The sequence below is a fragment of the Nannospalax galili genome, unplaced genomic scaffold (genome assembly GCF_000622305.1).
Source record: "Nannospalax galili isolate Female #2095 unplaced genomic scaffold, S.galili_v1.0 scaffold517, whole genome shotgun sequence".
NCBI lineage: Eukaryota > Metazoa > Chordata > Mammalia > Rodentia > Spalacidae > Nannospalax > Nannospalax galili.
The window spans coordinates 129,701-148,512 of NW_008340098.1; the positions used below are offsets into that span (position 1 = coordinate 129,701).

General features: G+C 39.2%; 1 protein-coding gene across 3 annotated transcripts in view; it reads right to left on the reverse strand.

Moving 5' to 3' along the window:
- Asxl2 (ASXL transcriptional regulator 2) overlaps window positions 1-18,812 on the reverse strand; it is a 111,461-nt gene that overhangs the window by 69,780 nt on the left and 22,869 nt on the right. The window contains exons 2-3 of one of the 3 annotated variants that reach the window (XM_008834991.3): window positions 13,517-13,599; window positions 10,528-10,530 (exon numbers count right to left, since the gene is read on the reverse strand). The exons of 1 other annotated variant lie outside the window; for it this stretch is intronic. In XM_008834991.3, the coding sequence (XP_008833213.1) occupies window positions 10,528-10,530; window positions 13,517-13,599 (86 nt within the window). The remainder of the gene's footprint in view (window positions 1-10,527; window positions 10,531-13,516; window positions 13,600-18,812) is intronic. One more of the 3 variants, XM_017798637.2, reaches the window with a different exon arrangement.

Genomic DNA, 18,812 nt, shown 5'->3' on the forward strand with positions numbered 1-18,812 from the left:
TCAAGATAGATTGTATACATACATGATATTGTCAAAGAATAAATAAAATATATATTTTTTAAATCCCAGGGGTTGGGTATCTAGCTTAGTAGCGAACTGCTTGCCTAACATGTCTCTTAGGCCTTGGGTTCAATACTCATTACCAGTGAGGCCAAAAAAGATTCTTGCTTCATCACCTACCTCCTATACAAAAGACAAGAAATGTGAATTTACTTTTCATAACTAGTTATGTGATTTCTTCCCATTTCAATGTCTTTATAAGGTAAATGTCTCAGTGTTTATGTAAAATTAAACATATGATATATATGAAATACTCAACTCCCATCTAACTAAGGCCCTGTTAACTACTGGTTCACTATAGCACCTAGCCTTTTATTCTTATGAGATTATGAAACAGCTTTGGCTAGGAGTTATATTCCTTCAAGCCTGAAATATTTATACTACATAAAGGAGGCTAGATGGCACCAGCATGTGGGATAAGACTGTGGTGACACATTCCTTTAATTCCAACACTCAAGAGAGATAGGCAGGCTGATCTCTATAAGTTCCAGGCCAGCCTATACCAGGCTAGTCGGGGCTACACAGTAAGACCCCATTCTCAACAAAACAAAACAAAAAAGGGACCATAAGCAGCAGCAATAGCAGCCCAGCCTAGGAAGTCTCTCTGTCCTTATAGGGCTAAGACTATCACCCCCACCCCAGCCACAAAGAGTTCAACAGGCCAATGAGTGAATCAAGGATCCTGGAGCATCATGGTATGTTCCTGCATGCATGCATGCACACACACACACACACACACACACACACAAAACTTCCATCCATAACTTGTTACTTAAAGATGAATGTCACTAGGTGTGGCAGTGCACGCCTTTAATCTCAGCAGTCAGGAGGGAGAGGCAGGTGAATCTCTGTGAGAACAAGGCTAGTCTGGTCTCCATATGAGTTCCAGGTCAGCTGGTGCTATATGGAGAACCCAGGGCATGAGGATTATATGTGCCTCGAAGTCAGGACATATGATCTGTGCGCATGTATGTGTATGGATGAATGTATTCATGCATTCATCCATTCACACATCCATCCATCCATCCATGAATACATGTATGCGTCCTTTAATTAACATAATGATACAAAATAGCACAACAGAAGATACTTATAGAAGTTAATTTTATCGACTTGAGAAAAAGAACTCTGCCATTTGGGAAAATGACAGTTTATTGAGCTAACCAGGCTCTGGCGTCAATACTGTAAGGAAAGTAGTTCTGAGTTTCCCTAGCTCTGGGGAATACTGCTGTAGAAACTTAACAATCTGGATGTGGTGGCACACAAGTTAACCCTAGCTCATAGGAGGTTGAGGAGTTCAAGGTCATCCTCAGCTACATAGGGAGTTCCAGGTCAACTGGGCTTTTTGGGATCCTATCTCATAAAAAGAGAAAAATGAACAACAAAAACAGAACAAAACAAGAAAAGAAACTCAAAGATGTCAGAGAGTCTCCTTGGGGACATGCAGGGAGGCAAATGCTTAGCCATGACTCCATCACACAGATGTGCATTCAAATCCTACGTACTTAAATTTATTTGAGCAAGTCTCTGAACCTTTGTAAATCTGTGTTTAGTTCTTTTTAAGAAAGTTAAAAGAAAAAAAAATGAATGTCATTATATATGAGCTTAACTGAAGTCAAAAAAGATTAAACTGTAACTATAGTTCCCATTTCAAGGTGCATAGGCAGGTTATATAACAGTAAGAAAAAATCACTTCACTATAATAAGGGAATTGCTCTAACAAAGGATTATCTAAAATGGTATGTCAACACAGACAGAAACCTAATTCAGTAAAACATTCAGACTTGGACTCGAACCTGACCTGCCTGATTTAAAACAAGTTATCATTTGGATAAAAGATTTACCAATATTGTCTCTAGATCAGCCAAAGCATGTAGATTTTCAATCTCACAGCTAATACGTAAATGCTAGCATGCATGTATCTAATCTCATACTTTCATTATTTAAAAAAATATTTTATTATTTTTATTTTATGTGTATGAGTGTTTTGCCTGCAAGTATTTAAGTGCACCCCTGTTATGCAAAGCCCTCAGAGGTCAGAAAAGAGCATTGGATTCCCCTGGAACTGGAGTTACGGGTGGTTGTTAGCTGCCATATGGGTGGGTGCTAGGAATAGAACCTGGGTCCTCTGCAAGAGCAACCAGTGCTCTTAACCACTGAGTCATCTCTCCAGACCCAATACTTTAATTATTAATATGCTGAATGGTATTTCAATGCTAGTAAATCAAATGACAATTGTGATTAATCTTAATGTTTTCTAAAATTATGGACTAAATAATGATTATGAACTGTAAAAACAAAGAACAAAAAATAATGAACATTTAGTGAAGAAACAATAACATCACTATTAGATTCTAGGTCAATTAGTTTTATGAAGTAAAAATCATGCATCCAAAGGCAAGGTCAATTAAACTTATACACAAGTGCTTTATAAATGCTTAATAACTTTAGAATAAAGTAATGCTTCTTACCTTCTGGAGTTGGAATGCACCCAAGAAAATGAAAGGAGGGGAAAAAAAAAAAGATTTTAATTTTTCTTTGTAAGTAACATTGAGGTATCCCTTTCCCTTCCAGCAATACTAACAATCCCTCAAATTAGTACTAATTCCCATTTTGCTACATAAAACTTTAAAAAATTTTAAATGCATAAATTAGTTCAAAAACATCACTGTCTAAAGGTACACAATTAAATTCAGCTAAATTACTAAATTACTCTGGAAAAACAAGAAATACTTGAATTCTATGGCACAGTATAACTATTAAAGCAGTTTAGAGTCAAATGTACATATAATAGTATTGCTTGGTCTTTACAGTAATCTTCCCACGCATTTTGATTTCAAGGAGCCATCATAAAGCCATCAACTATAGGCTTTAAGTTTTGTTTTTCTCTGACCCATAACAGAATTCTGTGTGCATTTAAACAATAGATAAGAATATTTTGTTGTTGTTGCTGCTGCTGCTGTTGCTGGGTGTAGTGAGACATGCTTGTAATCCCAGTATCTAGGAGGCTAAGGCAGGACAACTACCAGTTATAGGCCAATATAGATAGACAACTCAGTAAATCCTATCTCAAGAAAACAGACAGACAGACAAACAGACAGACAGACAGACAGACACACACACACACACACACACACATACAGTGCTGGGAAAAGTGGTGCATACCTGTAATCCCATCATTTGGGAGGTGGCAGCAGGAGTATCAATAATTCAAAACCAGCCTGGGCAATATGCGATCCTATAGATAGTGAGGAAAGGAAGGAAGGAGGAAAGGAGGGAGGGAGGGAAAATAAAAGATAGGAAAGGAAAAGAGAAAAACACCAAACAACAAAACCTTTTCTATGAATACCCAAGTATTTTGTGTGTTTATTCAATATTAATCTTTTTGACAATCCTATGAAGTTTTCAAGCTTGAAAACCGATTACAACTAGTAGACAACAAGATAGGGGCTTCACCACAAAGGCATGAAGCTAATTTTAGAAAAACACAGGATCAATTTAATAAAAAATGTTCTTCATTCTAGGAGCTGGAAAGATGGCTCAGCAGTTAAGAACACTGGCTGTTCTTACAGAAGACCTGGGTTCGAATCCCAGCACCCACATGGCAGCTAACAACTGTCCATAATTCCAGTTCCAGGGGATTCTACAGCCTCTTCTGTCCTCCGCGGGCATTGCACAACACAGGTGCACTTACTTACATGCAGGCAATATACGCACACACATAAAATATTTTTCATAAAGTTCATTCTTAATCTTTTTTTCTTTAGGTCTCACTACCCCCAACCGTGTATCTATGCGCGTGTACATGAGTGAGTGAGAGAGTGTGAGTGTGTGTGTGGGGGGGGGGCATGTATGCCATGTCATGAATGTGGAGGTCAGAGGACAACTTTCAGAAGTCAGTTCTCTCCTTCCAATCCTTTCACCATGGGATCCAGGGACTGAATGAAGATGTGTCTGGCAAGTGCTTTTACTCAGAGTCATCTTGCCAGCCCAAAATATTATTCATTCTTAAATTGGCTCTTCTAGATCACTCTGAGGCAATTCAGCCTGGCTAATCCCTAAAAGATCTACTTTGTAAAGATACTGATTGCTGAAAAGTAATAAAAATGTATAAATACGTAAATATAGAATGATTGCTGAAAAGTAATAAAAATGTATAAATACGTAAATATAGAATAAAAATATTATGGTTCACTGGCTCATAGTTAGCTTTTTTTAATACAAACCAGGATCACCTGTCCAGGAACGGTGCATCCCATAGTGGGCTGGGCTCTCCTACATTAACCAATAATCAAGACAATCCCTCACAGACATACCCAGATCAACCTAATCTAGGCAATTCCTCAACTGAGGCTTCTCTCAGGTGACTCTAGGCTATGTAACAGTAACAAGACTAACCAGAACAGTACATACTTGTTTATTATCACAAAATGTTTAAAGAATGTTTTCCTAGAGTCTATACTAGATCAGGAAATATTTATTCTCCTATGTCCAAAACAGGTAAATACTAACTTCTGAAAGTAGGTATCTACTGTACAGTCCAAGATCATGGCTATTTCTATTTATTTATTTACTCATTCATTCATTCATTCATTCATTCATTCATTCATTCATTCATGCCTTTTTGAAACGGTCCCTCTAAAGCCCCAGCTGGCCTGAAACTCACTATGTAGACCAGGCTTGTCTTGAACTCACAGAGATCCTCCTGCCTCTGCCTCCCAAATGCTGGGACTACTGGTGTGCGCCACCACGCATGAGCGTATGAGTATATTGCCTGCATGTGTGTAAGTACACTTGTGTCATGCAATGTCAGAGGACATCAGAAGAAGGTGTCAGATCCTCTGGAACTGGAGTTACAGACAGGTGTTAGCCGCCATGTAGGTTTTGAGAATCCAACCCGGGTCCTCTGCAAGAGTAGTCAGTACTCTTAACTGCTAAGCCATCTCTCCAGCCCAATCATGGCTACTTCTAATTTTAGTTTTTTATTTTTAAAGACAGGCTCTTATTATATAGTCCTAGCTGGCCTGGAACTCTCTATGTAAGACCAGAATGGCCTCCAACTCACAGAAGTCCACCTGCCTCCCCCTTCCAGTGTTGTGATTAAAAGGTGCATGCCAACACACCTGGCCACTGTTGCTGTTTTTTAACTGCTGTCCTGACATACAGAATGAAACCACTTCCACCCCACTCATAAAGTTCAAAGAATGGGGGATTACCAGGCATGGTAGTGCACGCCTTTAATCCCAGTGTAGGGGCAGATGGATTTCTGTGACATTCAGGCCAGCCCAGTTCTATTATTGGGAGTTCCAGGCCACCTGAGGCTACAGGGAGATCCTGTCTCAAAACAAAAACAAAAAAAACAAAACATGGGGGAAGGGAAAGTGTAGGCATAATATACACACAAAGAATTCTAATAAACCAACCTGTCACATTACCTCTCCATTCCTCAGGTTTTTTGCTTTGTTTGCCTTTTGATACTGGTTTCCATGTATCCCAGGCTATCCTTGAACTCCCAATGTAGTTGAGGATGACCCTGAACTTCTGTTCCTCCTTCCTCTACCTCCTAAGTACTGAAATTACAGGCCTATGCCACCATGCCCTCATGTTTATGGAATGCTGGAGGCTGAAACTAGGGTCTCATGCCTCACAATCTTTTATTTCTTAATACTTGCCAATTTAGAAAAATACAGGAATTTTCAAAGGAAAAAAAAAAACCCTTGTCAATCCAGATGTTGAAACAATCAAACAAAACCTTAAAGGACTGGGATTATAGCTCAGTGGTACAGGGTGTGCCTAGCAAGCACAAAACTCTGAGTTAGCTTCCCAGTACACATATGCAAATGGGGGGGAAGCCTTTGAAAAATTGACTGTATACATACACATACAGTTCATGGAGGTAAAGATAAATAAACTTAGCCAGGCGTGGTGGCGCAGGCCTTTAATCCCAGCACTCAGGAGGCAGAGGCAGGCGGATCTCTGTGAGTTTGAGGCCAGCCTGGTCAACATAGTGAGTTCCAAGGCCAGCTGGGACTACAGTGAGAGACCTTGTCTCAAAAGACCAAAAAATAAAATAAAATAAAATAAAATAAAATAAAATAAATAAACAAACTTGAAATTAGTGGAAAGGTTTAGCATAGTGGCACATGCCTTTAATCCCAGCCATTTAGGAGGCAGGGGCAGGCAGATCTCTGTGAGTTCAAGGCCAGCCTGATCTACATAGTGAGTTCCAGACTAGTTAGCTGGGGCTAGAGGGAAATCCTGTCCCAAAAAGACCAAAAAAAGAAGAAAGGTTTCCAGTAGAGAAATAGAAAACTATAAAAACTGCCAGGTGTGGTGATGCATGCCTTTAATCCTAGCACTCAGGAAGTCAGGAGGCAGATACAGGTGGACCTCTGTGAGCCCCAGGCAGTCTGATCTACATATACCAAGTTCTAGGCCAGCTGGGGCTACATAGTGAGACCCTGTTTCAAATATATACATACAACCACAACAACAAGCCCACAGAACAGCCAAATGAAGTAGTGCATGCCTATAATCCCAGCCCTTGTGAGGTAAAAGCAGGAGGATCAGGAGTTCAATGTCAGCCTTAGACACATAGTGAGTTTGAAGTCAGCCTGGGCTACACTGTCCCCAAGAAAAGAAAAAGAGAAAAGAAATGAAATAAAAGCGAACTTTCTAATTATAAAGACAAAGATTCTGGGGCTGTGGAGATGGCTCAGAACCACATATAAATCCAGTTCCAAGGAATCTGACGTCCTCTTCTGGCTTCCACTGGTACCAAGCACACACAGGGTGCACATGCAGGCAAAACACTCAATACATAGAGAATAAAAATAAATCTTAAATAAAAAAGATAAGATTCCAAATATTTAAAAATTCCACTATATAGGCTTAAAACCTGAATGGAAATAATAAAGAAGAGTCAGGGCAAGTACAGAGAGAGAAACAAATTACCCAATCTGAAATAGAGACAAAAGGTTGGAGAAAGTAATAATTAAGGCCAAGTATTGTGTGCTACACGCCAATAACCCCCACCTCCAGTACCTGGGAGAATGGCAAATTCAAGACTAATTTGAGTTACATGACAAGTCCTCAATGGTGGGGAAGAGAGATACATATCAGACTCAGAGAACTGTGACAAAGAGTAGAAATTAATCAGGTCGTTGAACTCCCAGAAGAAAAGAATGCAGTGAAGAAAAATATTTGAAGAACAGCTGGAAACAAAACAAAACATAAAAAATAAAGAATAGCTGAAATTTCATCAAACTGGGTCAGAAACAAAGCCAGAGATTGAAGAAGCTTAGCAGTTACTAAACACAGGAAAATCCATATCTAGACACATTAAAATAAAACTGCTAGGGTGGGATATAGTCCAGTGATATAGCACTGGCCTACATGTAAGGCCTTAAATTTAATCCCCAACACTACCAAAACTAACAAACACACATTTGTCTGAACACTAAACATAAGCAAACTATCCTGAAGTTAAGTGGGATAGTGCATGCTTATAATACACTACTACTAAGGAAACAGAGGCAGAAGGACTGCAAATTCCAGGCCAGCCTGGGTTATAGTGAGACCCTGTCAGAAAACACAATAAAACATATCTTGAAAACAATTGTATTACATAGAAACATGATTCAAAGGATTTCTCACCAGAAATTGTATTACATGGAAACATAATGATTCAAAGGATTTCTCACTAGAATCTAGAGACAATAAAGCATGGAGTGATATTTTTAAAGTACTAAAAGAATTCTAAGTCACGCAAAAATATCCTTCACTATGAAGAGAAAATAAAATAGACATTCTCAGATGAAGAAAAACTAAGGAAATTAATCAGAAATAGACCTGTTCTAAAAGGAAGTTATTTTTAATAATACTTATTACTTTTTTTTTTTTGATGTTTTTGAAACAGGGTTCTCCTTGTAGCTCCAGCTGTCCTGGAACTCACTATGTAGACCAGGCTGGCCTTGAACTCACAAAAAGCTGCCTGCCTCTGTCTCCCTAGTACTGGGATTAAAGGTGTGCACCACCATGCCTGGCTAATATTTATTACTTTTAAAAATGTGTGTAAGTATATTGCCTGCATTGTGCAATGCCCATGGAGGCCAGAAAAGGGCTCAGATTTGGATTCGGAGGAACCGGAGTTATAGCTTGTTAGCTGCCACGTGGATGCTGGTAACCCAACCCAGGTCCTCTGCCAAGAGTAGTCAATACCCTTAAGTGCTGAGTCATCTCTCCATTCCCTAAAAATAAATTCTTTAGACTGAAGGGAAATGTTGCTAGAGGGAGGTTCAGAACTTAAAAGATGGGGGGCGGGGGGGGGGGGGTGGGGGGGGGACTCTTGGAAATAAAGGGAAACCTGGTTTAACTAGAAAGTTCCAGGCCAGCTGGGGTATGATACAGGGAGACTTGTTTCCAAAAAAGGATGAACCAAAAAAGAAATGGTAAACCTCTGGGCAAATAGTCTGTGAACTATCTAAGACTAAATAAAACAAAATAGCAATCTCTGATTTGATTTCCTATGTGAAAGCAAAAAGCAAAAAGCAAAAAAAAAAGAGACAACTCTAATACAAAGAAATGCAAACTTCTACATTTTATTAAAATAACTGAAGAGTCCTGTGAAAGGTTTGGTCATAAATTATAATCTCTTGAACTACTTTAAAACAAAAACACCAAGTCAACTAGAGCTAACAAATGACATAAATACCCAAATAAAGGCTGGGGCTGGGGGTTAGGGGTAGGGAGAGGAAGGCTGGGGAACATGCTAGCATATGCAAGGTATTGGGTCTGAACCCACAGCACTGTTTTAAACTTTCATATGTATTATATATGAATGACTCCAATGACAAACTCTAAAAAGGATGCAGATGAAGGTATATAAAGAACCTAATATCACAGAATTAACAGCCATAGGCCATTATGAGGAGACTTCAGGATGTACCCCACACAGACTATTAGTTCTAAAATGCTTTTGTGCTTTACAATTACAAACAGGCATTTAAATGCTATAATACGTTCTTCTAAAAGGGATACACGCTTCTAATTAATTCATTCAAACTTTTTTTTTTTTTTTTTACAAGGGGGATGTACAGGCAGGCCTCACTATATGGCCTAAGCTAACCTCTCCTCCTGCCTCAGTCTACTACCTAACTTCTTTAAGGGGTTTACCACCTAACTTCTTAGCCAGGAGTCAATCATTGGGTTGGTTGGTTACTTGGCTATGGTAAGACTTCTACGTTACAGTAGCCCAGACTGGCCTTGAATTCACAATCCTGTCTCTGAGGCCTCCAAAGTGCTGTAATTACAGGTATATACCACCTAGCCTGGCATACTTCTTCATAAAGCTAACTAGTACTCCATTACACATATAAAGTACATTTTGTCTATCTGTTGGTGGACATTAGGGATGTTTTTGCTCTAATATATTCAAAAGTAAAATATAATAAAAAAAAATGAAGAAAGACTCATCATGGGGTTGGGCATACAACTCAATAATTAAGAGTTCTTACACAGCTGGGCACGGTGGTGCACACCTTTAATCCCAGCACTTGGGAGGCAGAGGCAGGTGGATCTCTGTGTGTTTGAGGCCAACCTGGTCTACATAGCAAGTTCCAGGCCAGCTGGCGCTAAAGGGTCTCAAAAGAACCAAAAAAAAAAGAAAGAGTTCTTACCTAACATGCTCAAGAACCTGGTACAATCCCTAGTATCACACAACCCAAGCATGGTAGCATATGCCTGTATCTTAGTACTCACTAGACAGAGGCAGGAGGATCACAAGTTCATGGGCATCCTTGATGACATCTGGAGTTTGAGGCCAGCTTGTACAGAAGACTATCTCAAACAATTAAGCAAAACCCTAATCAAAATATGGTTGCAATGGTAGGAAGATTAAAAGCCTCTCCTTTTGCCTTTTTTTTTCTTTATTTCTTTATTGTTCTTGCTTGTTCCATGGAAATGACAATGGCAAGTTTAAAGTCCTATTATAGTCTTACTATGTTGTGTTAGATTAACACTAAACACTCAGACCAGAGAGATTAACAAAATCTATCTTCTAGACAAGAGATTTCCTGCTAGATTTGCCTGGCATGTATCAAGTCTTATTCTGTGATAGGAAAAAGAAAAAACAAACAAAATTCTTGCTCATCCCTATTGAGAACCCAACAATGCTGTTAAAGTATTAAAATACTTTAGCCACCCAAGAAGCTGGGATTTGCAAGCATGCATCACTACACTCAGCTCAAAAGTAAAAATAAATAAATTCTAAAATTAGCCACATTAGGGGCTGGAGAGATGGTTCATCAACTAAAGAGCACTGTTGCTCTTATAGAAAACCCAGGTTTGAATCTGTGATGGCTAATCCTGGCTGTCAACTTGACTGGATCTGGGATTAACTGAAATGAAAGAGATCTTCTTGATTAGATCATCTGAAGCTGGAAGACACACCCTAAATGTGGGTGTTACCTTCTGATAGCAGCCGTATAAAAAGCCAAGGCAGAAGAGACCACCAGGCTTCTTGCTGCTTGCCTTCTCTCTTGCTGGTGAGTTTGTCTTGTTGCTGTAGACTGAAGACTAGCTGATCTTTTGGAATTTGTCAGACCTTCAGCGCCAGATTGGGACTACTGAGACATCCAGCCTTGTGGACTGAGCAGCTACGGATTCTCAGCCTCTCCAGTGTGGTGCAGCCATTGGTGGACTACTCAGACTCTATATTGTGAGCTAAGCTAATAAATCTCTATACATATACATTCATTCTACCGGTTCTGTTTCTTTGGAGAACCCCGACTAATACAGAACCCCAGCACCTACATGGAAGCTAACAGCCACCCATAACTCCAGTTTCAGGGAATCCAATGCCCTCTTCTGACTTCCACAGGAATTGCATAACATGGGTGCACTTACACACAGGCAAGCAATACACTTGTACACATAAAATAAAAATATTTTTTTAAAAATCTAGAATATGCAATGGCTACTTATAAAGAAATGAACTGTTGTCTATTTACAAATTTTGAGCACAATTAGTGTTTCTCAAAGGAGCACTACTGGCATCTATGTTGAACCATTCAATGTTCCTCTTTCCATTCACTCTAACCATCAAAACAGCCCCTTTCAGCAGGGTGTGGTGGCACACGCCTTTAATCCCAGCACTTGAGAGGCAGAGGCAGGTGGATCTCTGTGAGTTCAAGGCCAGCCTGGTCTACATAGTGAGTTCCAGGCCAGCTGGGGCTACAGGGAAACCCTGTCTCAAAAAGGCCCAAAGAAAAAAACAGAAAAAGAAAAAAAGAAAAAAAAAAACCAAAAAAAACCAAAAACACTAGTAGCAGTTTCAAAGCACCACAAACTTTGCTTCTTTTGGTTTTTAAAAATACTTTGTGTATTTTTATTTTATGTGTATGAGTGTATTGTCTGCATGTAGGTAAAGTGCACCCCTGTCATGCAAATGCCCACAGAGGTGTTGGATTCCCTGGAACTGGGAACCCATGTGGGTGCTGGGAACCAAAACCCAGGTCTTCTGCAAGAGCAGCAAGTACTCTTAACTGCTGAGCCATCTCTCCAGCCCCTCTTTATTCTGCTGTATTTTTATTTTATGTATATGAGTGTATTGTCTGCATGTAGGTAAAGTGCACCCCTGTCATGCAAATGCCCACAGAGGTGTTGGATTCCCTGGAACTGGGAACCCATGTGGGTGCTGGGAACCAAAACCCAGGTCTTCTGCAAGAGCAGCAAGTACTCTTAACTGCTGAGCCATCTCTCCAGCCCCTCTTTATTCTGTTTTGATTTTGGTTTTAAGAGACAAGGTTTTGCTATATAACCCAGGCCAGACTGGCACTTCTTATGTACTGGCCTGAAACTTGCAGCAATCCTAACACTGGGATTACAAATGTGCCCCACTATGCCTAGTTTTGGTTCACAATTCATAACTTAACCTCCCTAATGGAGATTACCAAATTTCTGTCTTAATATTCACAGTGAATTTAACATAATTTTAACATTTCTTAATGACAATTCAGTTCTTTTTTTTTTTTTTTTTTAGAGATTTTTTTAAAAAATTTTTTTTTTTTTTTTTGAGAAACAGGGTCTACCTGTATCCCCATCTGGCCTGGAACTCACTATGTAGACCAGGCTGGCCTCAATCTCAGAGATCCACTGCGTCTGCTTCTTGAATGCTTGCACTAAAGGTATGAGCCACCAGCCTGGCTTATGACTGGAAATCTTGATCATGAAGTGATTATTATATACTATTTTAGTAAGACTTTTAGAAACTGAATTATGCTTTCTTTGATCCTATTAATACCAGTCTATTAAAGACATTTTTCAAAAATTATTTAGCCCAGGGGCTGGAGAGATGGCTCAGTGGTTAAGAACACTGGTTGTTCTTGCAGAAGACCCAGGTTCAAATCCCAGCACCCACATGGCAACTAACAATTGTCCGTAACTCCAGTTCCAGGGGATCCGATAGCCTCTTCTGTCCTCCGAGGGTATTGCACGACATGGGTGCACTTACCTACACACAGGCAATACATGCATACACATAAAATAAAAATAATAAAATTAAAAAAAATTATTTAGCCCACGCACGCATGTGCCACAATCTGTGTGAAGGCTACAGGATAACTTTTGGAAGTCCGTTCTCTCCTCCTGGGACTAAACTCCAGTTATCAGGCTTGTAAGCTTTTGACTTGCTGAGCCATCTCATCTGCTTATTTATTTACTGTTGGAGATAGGATCTTGTTACATTGCCCAACCTGGTCTAGAACTCATAAGCTCAAGTCATCTTCCTGCCTTAATGTTTCAAGTACTTGAACTATAGGCATGTGTCACCATGCCCACCAAAGACTTTTATTTGACACATGTAATATATATTTTCCACTTTATTCTTCTTCTTCTTTTTTTTTTTTTTTTTTTTTTTTTTTTTTTTTTTGTCTTTTTGAGACAGGGTCTCCTTGTAGCCCCAGCTGTCCTGGAACTCACAGAGATCTGCCTGCCTCTGCCTCTGAAGCGCTGGAATTAAAGGCATGCGCCACCACGCCCGGCCTTACTTTATTCTTTTTTTTTTTGACAAATGTCATTTATTCCTTAACCATCTAGATCTAGAATGCTCCCTACTATATAATAATATTTATCCACTAAGGATGAAACTTAGTAAATCAAAAGCCTAGTGTATGCGAAGGCTTAAAGATGGCTCCAGGCCTTCCTAAGAATCAACGTGCATGGGCTTAGAAAAGCAGCTACTTATTTTCTTATAATGTATTTGTTTCACTTACTTTTGATTTTATGACTATGATACAACATAAAAACTCCAAAGATAGACAGCTAAATAAATTAGAAGTTCACAAAGTACTTAATACTAATTAATCAATGTTTAGGACAAAGGATATCAATATGTACTAACTACTACTAAATGCTCTAACCAAATATAATTATTACTAGTAATATTTGAGTAACTCACCTGATTTCTTTTAATCCTTCTCTCTGGATAACTTGAAGAATTTCTTTATGACTCATGGGTGTATTGGGGTATTTTTCTAAGACCTGAGAAACAAGTATATAATAATAAATTACTTCTTATTTAAGTTCTTATTCTTCTAAGTGCTAATTCTTCTAATGGTGTATTACTATGTCTTAGTAATAGATCTAAAACATATATATCCACAGACTTTTCATCCCAAATCTTTCCTTCAATCACAAACAGTAAGTCAAATCCTGAAGGAGAAATTATCAAAAAACTATTATTAACACTTCACTCAATTTTAACAAATATGAAATTGCTTACTTTCGGCCTCCAACTCCATGTCAATCTACTACATGTGGCCTGCCACTATATACACTGTAAGATTGTCTAGTTTTACACTTCCAGCAAAGACTAGTACAGCATGGATGTGCAAAAAATTCTTAGCCAAAATTAACAATGTGGTTATAATATTAAAATTGTGCCTGTGAGCCAGCCTTGGTGGCACATGCCTTTAATCCCAGCATTGGGGAGGCTAAGACAGGCAGATCTCTGTGAGTTTGAGGCCAGCCTGGTCTCCACAGCAAATGGAATGAGGCTACAGGAAGACTATCTCAAAAAACAACAAAGGAAAAAACAGAAACAGAAACTGTGTCTGTGGAGCACTCATTTCTCTGTTTTCTGACTACAGATGTAATGTGATCAGCTGTCTCATGCTCCTGCTGTCTGTCTTCTCCACCATGATGGACTGTACCCTCAAACTTTAAGTAAAAAAAAATCCTTCCTTTCTTTAAAAAAAATCTGAATCTGTATCCTGGATCTAATAAAGACAGTAAGCACAGTCAGCTGTCTTTCTCAAAGTATTTAACTAAAATCTGGACAGAATGGATGGAAACAGCTATTTGAGATCTGAAAATGGTAGCAGGTAGAAGGAAACCACAATTAGAAAAAATACAACATACTCAGCAGTGAGTTTCCTGGTTTTGTTTCCTCTACTGCCTCTTGGCCTGGATTCAAAGACAGCCTGAAACTCAGAACTGCACACTAGGTATGGACAGAAAGACAACTTTTGTCGTTTTTGGTCTGAAGTACAGTAAAGAGAGGGCATCCTAAGTATTGCACAAAGAAGGTTAAATCTCCTGGGTTGTTTTTAGATTGAGTGGGTCCCCCTCCCCCTTTCTTTCTCTACACCTGCTCAAGCAATCCCCATGGCAGCATCTGTAGAACAGCAGCTAGTTTCAAAACTAGCCACTAGGTGGCACAAATCTAAGACAGATGCAAATGGCTCTGCAAAGGCTCTGAAAATTAAAATACTGGAATTTTATTGCACAGAAAATAGGTAAAAATTGTGGAGTTAAAACGTTGGAGTTGAAACTAACATGGCCAAATGCTTATTTTTGTCTCCCACCGAAAACAACAACAAAAAACAAACTACATACAACAAACCCCAAATGACAGAAACTTAGGAGTTATCAGACACAAGCAGCTAATACAACTAAGCTTCAAGAAGTAGTGGTGTATGTCTTTAATCTGAGCACTAAGGAGCTGAGGCAGGATTGTCCCAGATCATCAAAAATCTTTGTCACATCCTATTTTTGCTGTTGGCTTCCTCTAAAATTATGCCAGTATTCCTCAGGTGAAGTTAAAAAAAAAAAAAAAAAAAAAAAAGGAGGGGCACCCAAAGCCAGGTATGGTTGCCTACACCTTCTTTAATCTCAAAGCCAGGTATGGTTGCCCACACCTTCTTTAATCTCAGCACTGTGATTCAAGGCCAGCCTGGTCTAGAGGTCCAAGCCAGCTGGGGCTACAGGGAGACCGTGTCTCAAAAAGACCAAAAAAACAGCAACAACAAAAAACAAAGAGCATGCGTATCTCAGGCTACAACAAGTCCTTTGATTTTTCTGCTATTTTTACCACAAACAGCTAACAATACCTTTTATTAATTCCTACCAATCATACAAAACTACAGAGAAACCCCCAAAAAATTTTAAATTCAAAACTTGTCACAAAGTCATGCCTATATTCTTTACAGCTCATTTACATTACATATACCTAAATATCAATAACAGATATTAAGTTATTCTCCAAGAAGAAAACAAGAGTAGACTAGAGAGAGGGCCCAGTGGTTAAGAACACTTGCTGCGCTTGTAAAGGACTATAGTTCAACTCCAGCTCCAAGGGATCCAATGCCCTCTTCTGGCCTCCATGGACATTGCACTTTTGTGCATATACCCACAGATCCACAAACATTAAACATAATAAATTCTTAAAAAGCAAACAAGAATAAAATATCATAAGACACTTGTGTTTATATGCAACAGTATTTTGGTTAAGCTGGACAGAGTGGTGCATGACTATGATCCCAGCACTTTGGGGTATGAGGTAGGTGGACCAAAGACCAGGCTGGGCTACATATGTAGAGTCTGTTGCAAAAAAAAAGGGGGGGGGGGCATGGGCATGGTGGCTCATACCTGTGATCCCAACACTGAGGAAAATGAGGCAGAAGATTACAGCAAATTCAAGACCAGTATGGGTTACCTAATGAGTTCCAAGCCAGTCTGGGCTACAAAACAAAACACTTGGCTACAAAAATCTCTTATGACAATATGATTAACCACACAAGAAAATTTAAAATCAACAGTACAGAGAACTCAAGGGCAGTGAAAATGGTTTTTTAAATATTTACCAATACTACTTAAGCTTGTCAATTTTTAATTCAGCTAATAAAAAGCATTTTAAAGCCAGGCACAGTGGCACATGTCTTTATTCCCAGCACTAGGGAGGTAGAGGCAGGTGGAGCTCTATGAGATCAAGTTCCAGGACAGCTGGGGCTACAAGGCTGTCAAAACACAGACACACAGACACACATACATACACACACTTTAAATCATATTTTCAGCATATTCAAGAATAATCTAAGGGAAGGGAACTGAAGAAATAATTTAGTGGTTAGGAGCATTGGCTACTCTTGCAGAAAACCCAGATTTGGTTCCCAGTACCCACATGGTGACTAACAACTGTCTTTGACTCAGCTCCAGAGGGTCCAGTGCCCTCTCTGGCTTCTATGGATGTGAAGCACTTACATACATGCAGGAAAAACATTTCATACACATAAAACATACATAATAATTTTTTAAAAGAACAATCTAAGTAGCCTATCTAAGGGCTCAGTTTGACTCTGGTCTAAAAAAATACCACTATTAAAACTATTAGTGATTTTACTAGTCCATTCTAGATAGGCAAAGATGACTGGGAGTCTAAATTTTGTGTAATCTGGATGATTTTATTTTACATTTAAAATGTTAATCATATGATAATCTCTATAAATACCTATTATTGCTCTATGAATTATTTGCTGCCCAGCAAGCTTATAAACAGATAACTGGTATCTTTGTATTCATACATATCTCCAGGAAACATGCAGCATGAGAAGAGTTACAAAGTACATGCTACAGCCAGGCGGGTACTCACCTTTAATTCCAGCACTTGGGAGGCAGAGGCAAAAGGACCTCTGTGAGATTGAGGCCAGCCTGGTCTACACGGTGAGTTCCAGGCCTGCTGGAGCTACAAGAAGACCATATCTCATAAAGACCAAAGACCAAAAAAAACCACAAAACCAAAGTACAAGAATGAACCACAGTACTCAGGAGGCAGAGGCAGGCAGATCTCTTGTGAGTTCGAGGCCAGCCTGGTCTACATAGTGAGTTCCAGGTCTGATGGGACTACAAGGAGACGCTGTCTCAAAAACAAAACAAAAAGACCAATGTCAGGGGCTGGAGAGATGGTTCGGCAGTTTAGAGCACTGGATGCTTTTGCAGAGGACTCGGGTTCAATTTCCAGCACCCACATGGCAGCTAACAACCATAAGAACCTCCAGTTCCAGGGGAATCCAATGCCCTCTTCTGGCCCCTGTGAGCACTGCACAACACACATGCAGGCAATACATTCATATACATAAAAAAATAACAAAATGTTTTTTGAAAATAATATTCCAATGTATAAAAGCCACAGAAGAAAAATTAGCAATTAATCTAAAGGGTGACCACTGGGACTGGAAAAAACCAAAAAATTGGAGCTGAAGAGATGACTCAGTGGTTAAGAGTACTTGCTACTCTTGCAGAGAACCTGAGCCGGGTTCCCAATACCCATGAGGTGGCTCACAACTGTCTGTAGAACTAGTTTCAGGAAATTCAATGTCCTCTTTTGGCTTCCTCAGGCACCAAGAAAGCACATGGTATACTTACACTCAGGCAAAGCACTCATACATATAAAAATAAACTTAAAAACAAATTTAAGTCATATTTATTCTGAAGTTCTAGTATTAAACAATGCTGAAGTTGTGGGCTGGAGAGATGGCTCAGGGGTTAAGAACACTGGCTTTTCTTACAGAAGACGCGGGTTCAAATCCCAGCACCCACATGGCAGCTAACAACTGTCCGTAACTCCAGTTCCAGGCGATCCGACAGCCTCTTCTGTCCTCTGATGCCGGCATTACACAACATGGGTGCACTTACCTACATGCAGGCAGTACACTCATACACATAAAAGCCACAGAAGAAAAATTAGCAATTAATCTAAAGGGTGAAAATTAAAAAAATTAAAAAATTAAAAATAAAAAAAATTAAAAAAAAAAAAAAAGGAGCCAAAATTATAAGGTTGGAGAGGCTAGTGAGTGCTTGATAAAGCCTGTCACCAAGTCTGACAGTCTGAGTTGGACCTCTGGAACACACATGGTAGAAGAATCGATGCTTTCAAGTTGTCTTCTGACCTCCATACTTATACCATGGTGCACACGCGCGCGCGCACACACACACACAGTAACTAACAAATAAATGTAATTGGAAAAAGTTTTAAATCTGCAAGGTTAACAGAATTATATCCCATTTTTAGCACATGATCTTTAACTACCTTTCTAAGTCAGATTCCATTTTATCAGGAGGGAAGAGTAAGATTCAGCAGGCTTAGCACTGAAATGGAGTCCAGAGGTGAAAACTAACACTTAACTCTTCCTAGAACAGTGAAGTAAACAGGAAATGAGGAGTTAAGGAATAACTTTTGCCAAATAACTAAAACAAATTTTCCAAACCAAGATAAAAGGAAACCCAGCTATTCCAACTTTCATTCCAAAATGAGAAGCAGGTAGATTCTAACTGCTTAATCAATCCAATCTAGTACTGTTTAGTATCTGACACTTGGGAACAAAATGAATTCAAAAGACATCGTATACTTCATCTACCAAACTCACTATACTACAAGAGCTTAGGCACTAAACACATATGAACAGTAAGAAAATAAA